This window comes from Gymnoscopelus microlampas (assembly GCF_963454915.1).
Source record: "Gymnoscopelus microlampas genome assembly, chromosome: 21".
Taxonomy (NCBI): domain Eukaryota; kingdom Metazoa; phylum Chordata; class Actinopteri; order Myctophiformes; family Myctophidae; genus Gymnoscopelus; species Gymnoscopelus microlampas.
The window spans coordinates 17,775,623-17,788,852 of record NC_139958.1 but is presented as its reverse complement, the minus strand read 5'-3'; the positions used below and the strand labels follow the sequence as shown (position 1 = coordinate 17,788,852).

Sequence of the window (13,230 nt, the reverse complement as noted above, 5' to 3'; positions counted from 1 at the left end):
ATTTTTCTGTAAAGTTGCTTGAAAACATTGGTAGTTGCAGTTTTTTTGGGCTTTTTTCCTAAAGTTTAGTTGCTTGTTTGGCCTTGTTTTCAAAGTGTAGTTGCTTATTTTATTGTTTTCCTAAAGTGTAGTTGCTTATTTGGCTTCTTTCTAAACTGCAGTTGCTTATTTGGGCTTGTTTCTGAAGTGTAGTTGCTTATTTGGGCTTGTTTCTGAAGTGTAGTTGCTTATTTGGGCTTGTTTCTAAAGTGCAGTTGCTTATTTGGGCTTGTTTTAAAGTGTAGTTGCTTATTTGGGCTTGTTTCTAAAGTGTAGTTGCTTATTTGGGCTTCTTTAAAGTGTACGAGTTGCTTATTTGGGCTTGTGTCTAAAGTGTAGTTGCTTATTTGGGCTTGTTTCTAAAGTGTAGTTGCTTATTTTGGCTTGTGTCTAAAGTGTAGTTGCTTATTTGGGCTTGTTTCTAAAGTGTAGTTGCTTAGTTGGGCTTGTGTCTAAAGTTAGTTGCTTATTTGGGCTTGTTTCTAAAGTGTAGTTGCTTAGTTGGGCTTGTTTCTAAAGTTAGTTGCTTATTTGGGCTTGTTTCTAAAGTGTAGTTGCTTATTTGGGCTTGTGTCTAAAGTGTAGTTGCTTAGTTGGGCTTGTTTCTAAAGTGTAGTTGCTTATTTGGGCTTGTTTCTAAAGTGTAGTTGCTTATTTGGGCTTGTGTCTAAAGTGTAGTTGCTTATTTGGACTTGTTTCTAAAGTGTAGTTGCTTATTTATTTGGGCTTGTTTCCTAATGTTGTTTATAAGCATTTTCATGGCAAGGACCCCCCAAATTAACATGTATGTGTCTGCAGGTTTGCATACTCCCATCTGAAAACATTTTAGTTCATTGTGCCAGGGAAATGTTTAAAAAAGAATTCCACATTTTCTCAAGATCTGTTTTGAAAATAGCAGATCTACAACCTCACAGCGCGTCGCATCGCGATGCATTGTGAGTTTGTAGCTAGTATGTTTAAAGTGCTCATGTGGCGGCCTACGAGTCGCTTCTTTTGGGCTTGTTTTCATACATCTGGTTGCTTGTTTCTCTCTCAAAACCTGGCAACGCTGCCGAGGCAGCTGAATCGGAATTGTGCGTAAACTACGTACACTACGTCATCTACGGGGAAGAAGAAAACAGATGCGGCACAGACAGAATCGTCGGCTCGTTTTATCCTCACTCCTCATAATAACCTGGATATACTGTAGGCTATAGGCTACTTCTTCAAGCTCTGGATTTTAAGGAATGTCAATAAATAGAATCCCTCACGACGTTTCTTTGCATTTAGGTGTGGTGATAACGCAGACAATGAGATCTGAGCGATGACTTTGGCATCGCATCCTTCAGGTATGATACAGAATAGATGATGATAATAACCTTCTTAGCCGAATACTGTGTCTTCGCCTTAATCTTGCGTATAGGCCTATATAGGCCATATACGTTTCGTATGCTATAATATGGCAGTGTTTTTTTTTTCTTTCTTTTTTTTCATATCAAGGTCCATTATTTATTCGGAATTTGAGCCACGGATTCATCACCATTTGATGAGATTTGTAGACTCTCAGATCCAAGACTTATAGAATATTTTATTGTCGTTGGATGAGATTTTGTCCACAATTCCATGCTGTATTGATGTGATGCATAGGAGAGATAACAGGCAAATCAATTTTTTAATTAAGTAATGCAGATGATTAATAATTTAACTCTTGAGAGGGTAAAATGAAACCAAATGGACCCTTACGGGTCCATATTCGGTTTCATTTTACGCTCTCAAGAGTTAAAGATCAATTAAGGGTCCATTTGGTTACCAACTCTCCATCATTTAGCTGGGGACCACCTGGAACCCCCTCAATGACCACTGGTGGTCCCCCGGACCACTGGTTGAGAACCACTGCCATATGAGTATTGGGAGTAGCTGAAGCCGAGGCTATTTGCAGCATAGCCTCGATCACGCAGCACTTACTTACAACACCTGTTATTTGGACAGCAATGTTAACGGTGTCACACAAAGATGCTGATAATGTCATTTTTATGTCCCACTGTTGTGTAGATCGCGTCCGTTTTTTTTTTACTGGATTGGCCGAAGCAGATGCCACTCAACAACAACAACAACAACAACAAACCCCCTCATCATCTCCATGCCTGCCCTGCATGGGGGTCGTCGTGGTGGATGGTATAACAACCAGCCGGCCGGGCCACTGACTGAGCGCACATTCCAGCCCGTCTAAATATATCTATTAGGGCCACAGAGGAGGGGAAGGACGGGGCGAGACCACTGAGCCATATATTTGGACATTTCACCGTCGCGTGTCTTATAGCTTATGTACCCAGTAGCCTAGCTTATGTTATCTCCTTATAATAAAAGACTTGGCTTTTTAAAAATATTATTTTTGTATCTATTTATTAATAGATAAAGATTGATTTTTTTTTAATTATTATTATTTTTTAATAATTTGTTTGGGGCCCTGCTGTAACCCCCAGCATTTCACGAGTTTAATTCTTTAAAACATTTGTTTTTTAAACTTTTGTGGGCCCTGCTATAACCCCCCAAGAATGCCCTCGACCCACAGTTTGAGATCCAAGGTACGGGACCGAAACAACCCGCAGAGCAGACCCGAATTCATGTCCCTGAACCAGCCGCTGCGAAGCGGTAGCGGCACCGGCGGCACCGGCAGCGGCGGCGTGGGCGACAGCCGAGGTGGCGGCGCGTCGAGCCGGCGACGCGCGGCGGGCCAAAGCGGCAGCAAACCCCAAACAGCGAGCCAGCCGAGCGACCAGGAACCTACCGGCGGTGACAATGGACCAGGTGCCAAGATGCCGGAGGAAGACTGCATGCAGCTGAACCCGTCGTTCAAGGGGATCGTCCTGGGCTCCCTGCTCGCCATCGACATCAGCCTGTCCAAGCGCATGGGGGTGTGCGCCTACACGTCGTCGTCCTGGGGCGGCTGCCGCTCCATGGCCACCCTGTTCGCGGTTACGGGGCACGGCATCACGTGGATCATCGGCACTATCGTGTGTCTCACGCGAAGCAATACCCTGGCAGGACAAGAGGTCCTGGTGAACCTGCTGTTGGGTAAATATTAATATAACACTTCTCTCTCTCTCTCTCTCTCTCTCTTCATCTTTCTTTTAATATTAATATGCTCTTCATATTTTTTTTTCATATGTTATTAAGACCTGCTGAGGCTGATTCTACAAATGCCTTCTAAATCAGTTTGTTCTCAAACTTAAGTCAAAATTATTCAAGATTTTTAAAACAAATGTACAAGCTTGCAGCGCAGCACGAAGTGATGCACTGTGAGCTTGTAGATCTGTTATTTTTGAATAGCCAATGCTAAAATCTAGAGATGCTTTCCAGGTTTGAATAGGTTAATAGGTTATTTATTTTTATTCAAGAATAAAAATAAATAAAAACGTTATGCTGTAGTTTTCAAACTTTTTTTTTAAATTTCAAGGACCCCCAGTTTGGTATACACTACAGATGCCAACTCTGAGAGTGTACAGATGGAACCATTAGGAGCATGTGTATGCTCTCAGAGTTACAGACCTGTACTGGATCCATTTGGTTTTTTAGCTATCCATCATTTAGCAGGGGACCCCCCCCGGAACCCCCTCAAGGAACCTTTGGGGTCACCGGACCCCATTTGAGAACCGTTGATGTAATGTACAAACTCGATCGCTAATAGTTTTAAGCTTTATTCTTATAGCAAAGTCTTCTTCAACAGCCTAAGTAGGCCACTGCGTCTATTCAAAGTGTGTGTTGACATAGATTAGTCATGGGACCTCTAAATATACTCATTTTTAGGTATAAAGTAACAGGCTGTTTATGTTTAACATTTGGAGGGTGTGTGTGTGTGTGTGTGTGTGTGTGTGTGTGTGTGTGTGTGTGTGTGTGTGTGTGTGTGTGTGTGTGTGTGTGTGTGTGTGTGTGTGTTTGCTATATAGTTTACTACAAAATCAGCCCAATTTTAAATGGTCAATATCTTGAGTTATTTTCATAATAATTCATAATTAATAATTCAATAGTCTTCCATTTCTGCCTCTGGCTTTAAAGACAAACAATTTTAATTTCAACACTATATGGATCACACTGACGTGATATACATTATCTTCAGTAGACAGCAGGTGATGTACTGTAGCCTGAAAAAAAAAAAATCCACCAGGCCACCACTAGTGGCCCCACTGAGCACAGGATATACATTTCTCAATAGAAGAGAAGGTCAACCACCGCAGTTGTGTTAGTTATATTGTATTAACATACTCTACCATACAGATTGGACAAAATGGCATTTTACTCACTAAAACAGTTATGGAATGGCAGCGTTAATGTAACCTTTTCAGACTGCTGCCTGCGTTTCACCCTATACAAAAGATCAAAACAACTCCTCCATTGTAAAGTGCCTTCCTAGTTCCTTCCTATATTGTCCTAATGTTCACCCATTTGCCAATTACCATGCAATGAAACCTGGACTTTCAGCACATTCATTAGACAAACTATACTATACTGTACAGACGATGATGCATTCTTAGGCGATAACGTCGCTGCACATGTTAAGAGTTCATACATTCGCGTGTCACCATTATCATCTGGCCTCCAGTAATTTAGGAATACGTTTAAACATTTAAACTCCAGTCTTTGCTTCTGGGGGTCTCAAAATATGTTGAGAAGGGTCAGCGGCCAAATACATGTAATTCTGGGGTCCTTGACATGAAAAAGTTTGAGCGCCACTGACATAGCAACATGCGTTTTTCAGAAAACGGATTTAGAAGACATTTGTGGAATTGGCCTCAGGCCAACCTTATTGGGTTAAAAACCCGGAAACCAAATGTACAGTTCATACATGAGGGAATCCCTGCTTGGCTTGAGACAGACCGTGACAGAGATAGCTTGTATCGTACACTTACTGGGAGAGGAGGGACATTTGCATGAAGCAAAGAAGTCATTATGACTGCAAGTTCTGGTTGAAACAGTGTTGTATGCTGGGTTTACATTGTACACGCCAGCAGAGGGTAACAGATAAATGGATGTTGAGGACTTTTCTAGGTTTGCTTCACCAGAAAATGTAAATATTGAGGATCCACACATGCATACACACACACACACTCACACAGGCGCATGTGTGCACACTTCAAAACACACTGTTATATCTTGTTTATTTGTTCCACAACAAATAGGAGACACACCAGGGTCAAGGTGTAGTAACAAATGTGTTTTATTAACTCAAAGTAACCCAAATAGAATCATGGAGTGTTCACATCACTGTTGGCAGTAGTGTGCGTGCAAATGGTGAAGGCTATGTTCAGACTGGCAGCCCAAATCTGTTGGTTTTTTTGGCCTATCCAGATTAGAATCAGATTGTTTTTTATCAAGTCTGAGGAGCAAAAATGCTTTTTGCAAATCAGATTTGAACCACATTCTTAGGTGGTTTGAAATGTGCTTCAAATCTGATTTCTAAACATGTGTGGCTCAGTCTAGAGTAAACACCCGGACACTGCAGTCCAACTTAAAGGGATAGTTCACCCAAAAATAATTGACTTTCTATCTATTACTCACCCCATCCATTACTCACCCCATGCATTACTCACCCCATGGAGACTTGAATTGATGGATATTGTTTTTGTCGCATTCCAAGCCAATAATTTGATGACCAGCAGCGGTTCTGGTAGGAGACACAAAGGAGACTCTTTGAATTCAAGTCTCCATGGGTTGAGTAATCGATAGAAAAAAAGTCATTTTGAGGTTGAACTATCCCTTTAAACTACATTGTGGGATAGCAGACCCATTGTTGTAGCTTGTAGACTAACTATTTTCAAATATGTCTGAATAAACAAATCCGATCTAATCTCTTATAAATTTCAGAATGACAATCAGTCCTAAAGATTGTATTTGAGGAACAAACCAGATTTTCCTGCAGTCTCACAAAGTGTAACAAAAATAACTGAATGACATAAACCAGGAGCAAACCCAAAGGTGCCTGCATTCATTTCATCAAATTATTAGCTTAGGAATGCGACAAAAACAAAAAACTAAATATCCATGAATTCAAGTCTCCATGGGGTGACTAATCGATAGAAAAAAAGTTATTTTTTGAATGAACTATCCCGTTAACCAGTGTTGAAACATGCATTGGAAAGTGTCACGTCAAAATGCCACAACCGCGCGCTCCACCCTCTGCTCCCATTGAATGGAAGTGAACAAGACACCGACACTATACAGACAGCGCCCTTGTATAGGGCATAGCAGTGGCGGACATTTTGTGGTTCCACAAGTCGAGAGCCCATTCATTTCTCCCATGGAGATTTCCAAAGATATTTATATTAATAAATGAATTATTTTAATCCTGGAACCAAGCCATCCAGGCTCCTGGTGATTCATGAGCATAAAACATTTGATTCTGTGAAAAAAAAGATATTTAAAAACTGCAAAACAAAGGGTATTTATTAAATATAGTATATCATTTAATTAAATATATGTATATTTCTTTTTTTCACATATTTTTTTTCAAAAGTTTTTTGGTCATGATTCACCAGGAGCCTGGATGACTTGGTTCAAAGTAATTGGCTTAAAGTAATTAATATAAATATTTTCGGAAATCTCTATGGGAAACATTAATGGGCTTCCGACTTGTGGAACGACAAAATATCCGCCACTGCTATGCCCTATAGCTGTGCACATGGGTTCCTCAGGTGTGCCGGGCTATTCTAACGAGCCACCTGCAGAGAAACCAGGGAGCCAGCCAGTCAGCCACCACACACAGCAGCCCCAGATGACAGCAGGGGGACATCATAAGTTCAACACACATTCATTCATCAAAGCAAAAGCTTCAAAGCTTCCAACCAATTGCCAGCACGGCCAATCGTGTTTGTTGGAGCGCCTGGCCAAGGTGGAGGATGTGAACCCCAGGCTCCATAGTGGTGGGCAGGAACTGCACAAGTGTGCCACCCTAACCTAACACCCCCACTAAATTCATAGTTTGACTGCAAAAAGAGCTTATCTCCTACTAACGTTTTTTGTGTTTCAAGGTAACTTTTATTTATTTACTCTGTCTTTGACAAACTAATTATTATAATTTTGTGTTATCACTAAGGTCAACGTGATTAACCTGTGGTAGCCTATCTACCGTATGTAAACCACAAAACACTACAACTTCTACACTCCGGCATTCAAATGTACTGTAGATTTACTGTTGTAACTTTACCGGTGCACTACAACTACATCTTCACACACATGTGAAATTCAAAGAACAGAGTTTTTAGTTTTTAGGAAGCAGAGTCTTGAGGCCACATGAAATGTTACCTTGTTTGTAAACAAAAACAAACTTGGCAGGTGTTTTTTTTGTCTCATTGTTCCCTTGAAGGGCATGCACCAGCTGTCCTTTGAGTTGACAATGTGATGTGTCATCGCTTGGCTCCCATTCTGCTTCGGTGTCATTACTGCTGAGGAGGCAACAGCTGTGTCACCCACAATAGTGACATTTTTTAAAGTGGCTGTAAAGCAGTAATAATTCATTATGTATTCTCAGTTTGTCACACCACAGAATAATGTCTTATAAAACCACCTAGCCAAATTCCAATGATTTAAAAAAACAGTCACGTATATAAAAGTCATGAAAAACAAGCAGTATTTCCTCTGGTCTGAACTTGTGGTGGCTTGTCCACTGAAGGCATCTCAGTGAGACTGTGATGACGTCACTGGTAGGATTGTGTTATGTCATTAACAAGTCTTTATATTCTGCAATGCTGTTTCCAAGTGGTGGAAAAAGTACTCACATATGTTTGACTACTTCTTAAAGATTTTCTAATTCAGGGAATTTCTTTGATTATGTTTTATTTTATTCATGAAATTCTTGTTGAAAAATGTTGAATTTGTTTTCAGTTCATGAACATTCGTGAATTTGTGGAAATCTTATTTAAAAAAATATATATAATTAATGCCGAAATTGAGGAAATATTCACTCGTGACCCATGAAAATGGATCCGTGACCCACAAATGGGTCCAGATCCACTGTTTGGGAAACAGTGGTCTTAATGTCTGACTGCTGTGTACAGTGGGGGTCAGAGGTCGAGACAGACAGACAGGTCAGCAGCAGAAGTGAAGGCTAGTGATTGTCAGGGTATTTTTAGCAGTGCAATGGAGCTATACATGTTACTTTGGTAACCGCCTTCCATTCCGACATCTCACTACTCCGACTAGTGGCTTCCGTGTGCGGTTAGGGTTAGGGTTAGGGTTAGGTATAGGGTTCGTTAACGTCGGAAAGGCGACATGTAACCGTTACTTTAACTCTGAGAGTGTAGACATGGACTCTTACTGGGCCATGTTTGTACTCTCGGAGGTAAATCAACACTGATCATTTTACTGCGTATAAAAAGCCTTCTGAAAGTGGATATGTAGAAACTATAAAAAGAGAGACATGTTAAAACATGCCAAAACAAGTATTGCTCAGCATTACATACTCCATTAGCAGGCCATACAAGGTCCCAAGTATACAAGGTGGTCTTCATTGTTACATTGTGTAGAGGCAGTGGTGTAAAGTAACAAAGTACATGTACTTAAGTAAAATTTTGAGGTATTTTTTACTTTACTGGAGTATTTCCAATTTTCAGTACTTTTACGTCTACTCCTACATCTCAATGGCAAATATTGAACTTTTACAGCACTACAATTATTTGAAAACTTTATTTGTAGATTTTGATTAATATTACAAAACCACTTCAGCCCTATACATATTTCGGCCATTTGAAAATAGCCTACCTACAAGCTCACAATGCGTTGCGACGCATTGTGAGCTTGTAGATCTGCTATTTTCAAAAGATTTGTATGCATTTTATACATTGCAGTATTGATACTTTTACCTAAGTAAAAACATTTAGCACTTTTTCCACCACTGTGTACATGTACCACCAGTCCAGTACATAAGAGTAAAATTAGATTTTTTTTTCGGCTCCTCAGACTCATTGTAGCAGCATTGGTTTGTGTGTATGCGTGCGTGTTCCACTTAATTATACGCTTTTCTAGCTACACGCTTCCATTTCTGAATATACTGTATAAGCAGATACTGTCCTCGTTCCAGATCATGCACCATGAAAGATTGGGGGGTGGTGGGGGTGACACCTACTGTATCTTCCATAAGCACACTCTCTCTTGTTCTCCTTCCCTCTTTCAAGACACCGCAGCATTGCTGAGAGCTGGTTCTCATTGACTTTCATCAATGATGCTCAGTCCTTTTGTTTACATTATGTACAAATGACAGGAAAGGTGAATTGGTCCCGACAGAGGTCTGAGTTTAAGCTGGTGCAGACATTTAAGTTCAGTGCGAGATGCAGTTATTTTGTGTTTGGAAATTAGTGAAACCTTTTGTCTTAGGACAACTTACGTTTGTCATAAACAGACATTCTCAGAGAGATGATCCTGGCCGGGTGTTTATGGCGACATTGGGGAGAAGTAAGCAATAGGACTTTGACAATGATTGCGTGTTAATATCATTATGTCTTAACCCATGAAGACCTGAAGCCGATTATACAAATGTCTTCTAAATCCTAACAGTTTCCTGAAAAGCTTAATGTTGCTATATCATTGCATCTCAAACCTTTTCATGTCAAGGACCCCCAAAACGATATGTATTTGGCCCCTCTCTCAAAATGTTTTGTTCCAGGGACCTCCAGAAGCAAAGATTTGAGTTAAAAATGTTCACAAAAATATATATATTCAAAGATTTGCACAAATGTTCAAGATTTAAAAAAAACAGCAGATCTAGGCACGAAGTGACACGCTATGAGCTTGTATTGTAGCGGACCCAGCTGGCCATGAAGGATGAAGTCTGACTGATGAGTTTTGAACATTCTTTATTCGTGTCTCAACGTAGAAACTAACAGGAAAAAGGCAAAAATACATACATCAATAATCCATAAACGCTTCATCAGATCTCAACATGATACATTTTCCATCACCAATGACATTACACAATATATAAACCACCTTATTAGAAAATACATGAAAGGTACAAACCATAACAACAATAAGATCACTTTTTTAACACAGTAAGCCCAAAAACAATGCAAGCAAAACAACCATAAAACTGTACCTTGTCCCCTTTCCAGCTTTAGCGTCCGTTTGATGGATGTCTGTTCCTTTGTCCGTCCTTAACGTACTGGTTCTAACACATACAACACCTCTCCTTTTGCTCCTCCCCTCCCCGACAGCCCTCCTCCTCGACATCCTGACGGTCGCCGGCGTGCAGAGGCTGATCAAGCGCAAGGGGCCGTACGAGATGACGCCGGGCTTCCTGGACTACGTCTCCATGGACCTGTACTCCTTTCCCGCGGCGCACGCCAGCCGGGCGGCCATGGTCTCCAAGTTCCTGCTGTCGCACCTGGTCCTGGCCGTGCCCCTCCGCATCCTCCTGGTGCTCTGGGCCTTCCTGGTGGGCATGTCGCGGGTGATGCTGGGGCGACACCACCTGACGGACATGGTGTGCGGCTACGCCCTCGGCATGTTCCACTTCAGCCTGATGGAGTCGGTCTGGCTGCCCTCCAGCACCTGTCAGACTATCATCTCCGTGGGCACCCTGAGCTGGAGCCCCTTGGGTTGAAGCGCCGGGGATGTTATTATTATAGGTCTAATGCCAGTTGCTTCTCAAACTTTTCCGTGCCAGGGACCCCCCAAATTGATATATATTTGGGCGCGGACCCCCACATCTGAAAATATGTTGTGCCAGGGACCCCCCAGAAGAAAAGATTTGTGGTTGCTTAAAAATATATATATATATTTTAAAAAAAATCACTAATGTTCAAGATTTTTCAAAAATAGCAGATCTACAAGCTCATAGCGCGGCACTTGGTGCCGCGCTATTAGCTTGTATATCTGCTATTTTTCAATAGCCAAAGTATAAAAGGTTAAAATGATTGTGATGGTATATTAACACATTTTGCTGGGAGCCCCTGGAACCTCCCCAAGGACCCCTGGGGGTCCCCGGATCCCACTTTGAGAACCAATGGTCTATGCAAAAAGTGTGATGAATTGTTATTTGAAGCTCTCTAACCTAGTTAAAGGTCTTACGGAAGTGCTGTGTGAAGTTTTTTCTTTCACGAGGACCAGAGCTTCTGCTGCAAGACTTTTGATTCAGCGGTATATAAGCCTTTACGTATAAACGCCTCATGAAGACTTCAACACCACCGACACACGTGTTTCTCTGTGTGCTTGAAGTCCGTTTTAGTTGATTGAGGTCAAACTGAAGGTAACTGTTATTGGCAGGGGTTCGATTTGCTGGTGGGATGGATTGAGGGGGAGCCATTGCCTCTGCTTTTGCTGTCCCCCTCTGGTCATTCATTTCAGACTGAATACATGCTTTTCCTTTCAAATGTATGTTAGCCGCATTAATCCTGGCATCCATATTTTGGACAAAAACAAAACAACCAAAAAAACAACAACCACACACTAAAATACTTTTTTTTAATTCACATTTTTTTTAAACTGCTACACGCTGCTACAAGCTCACATCGCATCATGATTCGACGCGTTGTGAGCTTGTCAATTGCCTAGTTTTCGCTATTTACAGAGAAGTATCAGTATATAGGGCTTAAATGGTTAAGAAAATGTCCCCCCCCCCCAGTTATTTTTTCCTTTTTTTTTTACAAATCGAACCCAGGCTATAACTAATGAATCAATCAAAGTACACAAGATAGTCTACCTTCTGATATTTGCCTAAAAACAATCAACATTGTTATCGCTCTCATTGCTGGACCTTTATTCGGTATAGCTCTTAGTTCCACACTCCCTATCCTGTGCCTCTTTCATTTCCTCTTCTCCTTTTGTTTCTTCCTCTTTTTGGTGAAGAAACTTCTGCAATTTGGAACGTATTTTAATTAATAAAACCAATATCTTTAACCAATCTGTATGATTAAAAACTACTTCAACCCTAGATTCTCTATTTTGGACATGTCATAACAGGCGAGCATACGGCAAAAAAGAACAAGCTGATCTACAAGCTCACGATGTGTCTTATTGCGACACGTGAGCTTGTAGGTCGGTTTGACCCCAGTCAACAAAGCACTAGTACACCTGCAGTAGTTGGAAGTGGTCTTCCTACTCTTCCATTGGGAGATTTAGACTCTGGTGTTGGGTAGGACACCTACCGGCTGTAGTACTGCCTGAAACTCATAAGCGAAATATCTCCCCTGGATGAGCGGGGACTCACTCTTGGATTGCAGCTTTAATGTTCTTCCCCCTGACATGTTACTGCTTTCATTTTAGGCTCAATATTAAAATTAGGACAATATCTGAATAATCTAATAATAGAACAGTGAATGCGATGTTAAGTATGAATTTAATCTATAGGAATTACAAACTAATAATGTCTTTGGACTTTCCCAGATGTCACTTATTGGCATGACAAAAAAAAGTCTCTATTTAGACTTCTCAAAAATATACTCACTAAGAAGCAAAACGTATATTTACTTACAGTAAGTTGTCTGTGTTAAAACTATTTTGTTGACTATATTTGTTAACTACAACCAGGGATTTTTGCTACAGTGTACAGTGTTCAGTGCCTGCATTATAATGATAATTTCTGCTTTCTGCTAGTGTGTGTGTGTGTGTGTGTGTGTGTGTGCGCGTGCGTGCGTGCGTGCGTGCGTGCGTGCGTGCGTGCCTGTGCGTGCCTGTGCGCCTGTGCGTGCCTGTGCGCGTGTCTGCGTGCATGCATGCATCTGTGTGTGTACGTATGTGTGTGTAGACCGAATCATTATTTTTCAATGATTTTAATGATTAATAATTTGTATCAATCTCCTATACTTATGTTTAATGCATCCTTTAACGTGGATGTTTACTTTTAACTTGATTAGTAAGAGCAGAACCTTTGCACACCTACAGATCAACAGGAGAAGACCATGGGCTTAATGTCGAAGAAAGGACTCCTTCACCCCATCTTCTTCACTGTACGAATACTGTATATCGTCTCTGTCAGGCAGAAACCTTGTATCTCCAAATCTCCAAACTTTTTCAGTTTTCCCACCATTTAAGGCCTGAGGCCTACAAGCTCATAGCGCGGCACTCTGTGCCGCTCTACGAGCTTGTAGATCTGCTATTTTTGAATAGCCAAAGAAATCTAAAATGACACAGACGTGCTCCCGGTCTTAATGGGTGAATGCCCTATTGCACCGCGACACATCGCGAGCTTGTAGATCTGCTATTTTCGCCCATTTCTGAAAACAA

General features: G+C 41.1%; 2 protein-coding genes across 2 annotated transcripts in view; one reads left to right on the top strand and one right to left on the bottom strand.

Annotated features, from left to right (window-relative positions):
• Window positions 1-2,934, bottom strand: part of fam78ab (family with sequence similarity 78 member Ab) — a 24,896-nt gene extending 21,962 nt beyond the window's left edge. The window contains exon 1 of the mRNA XM_084047916.1: window positions 2,807-2,934. The gene's annotated coding sequence lies outside the window, so the exon portion shown is untranslated. The remainder of the gene's footprint in view (window positions 1-2,806) is intronic.
• Window positions 1,298-13,230, top strand: LOC311038405 (inactive phospholipid phosphatase 7). The gene is made up of 3 exons (XM_084047915.1): window positions 1,298-1,367; window positions 2,071-3,093; window positions 10,221-13,230. Exons 2-3 carry the CDS (start codon window positions 2,574-2,576, stop codon window positions 10,607-10,609), a joined length of 909 nt encoding a protein of 302 aa, XP_083904041.1. The 5' UTR covers window positions 1,298-1,367; window positions 2,071-2,573; the 3' UTR covers window positions 10,610-13,230.

Excerpts from the sequence above, each read along its gene's own strand:
- LOC311038405 (XM_084047915.1), top strand. The coding sequence starts at position 2,574 with ATGCCCTCGACCCACAGTTTGAGATCCAAGGTACGGGACCGAAACAAC. Across the intron at positions 3,094-10,220 it reads CCTGGTGAACCTGCTGTTGG|CCCTCCTCCTCGACATCCTG; the intron begins GTAAATATTAAT and ends CCTCCCCGACAG.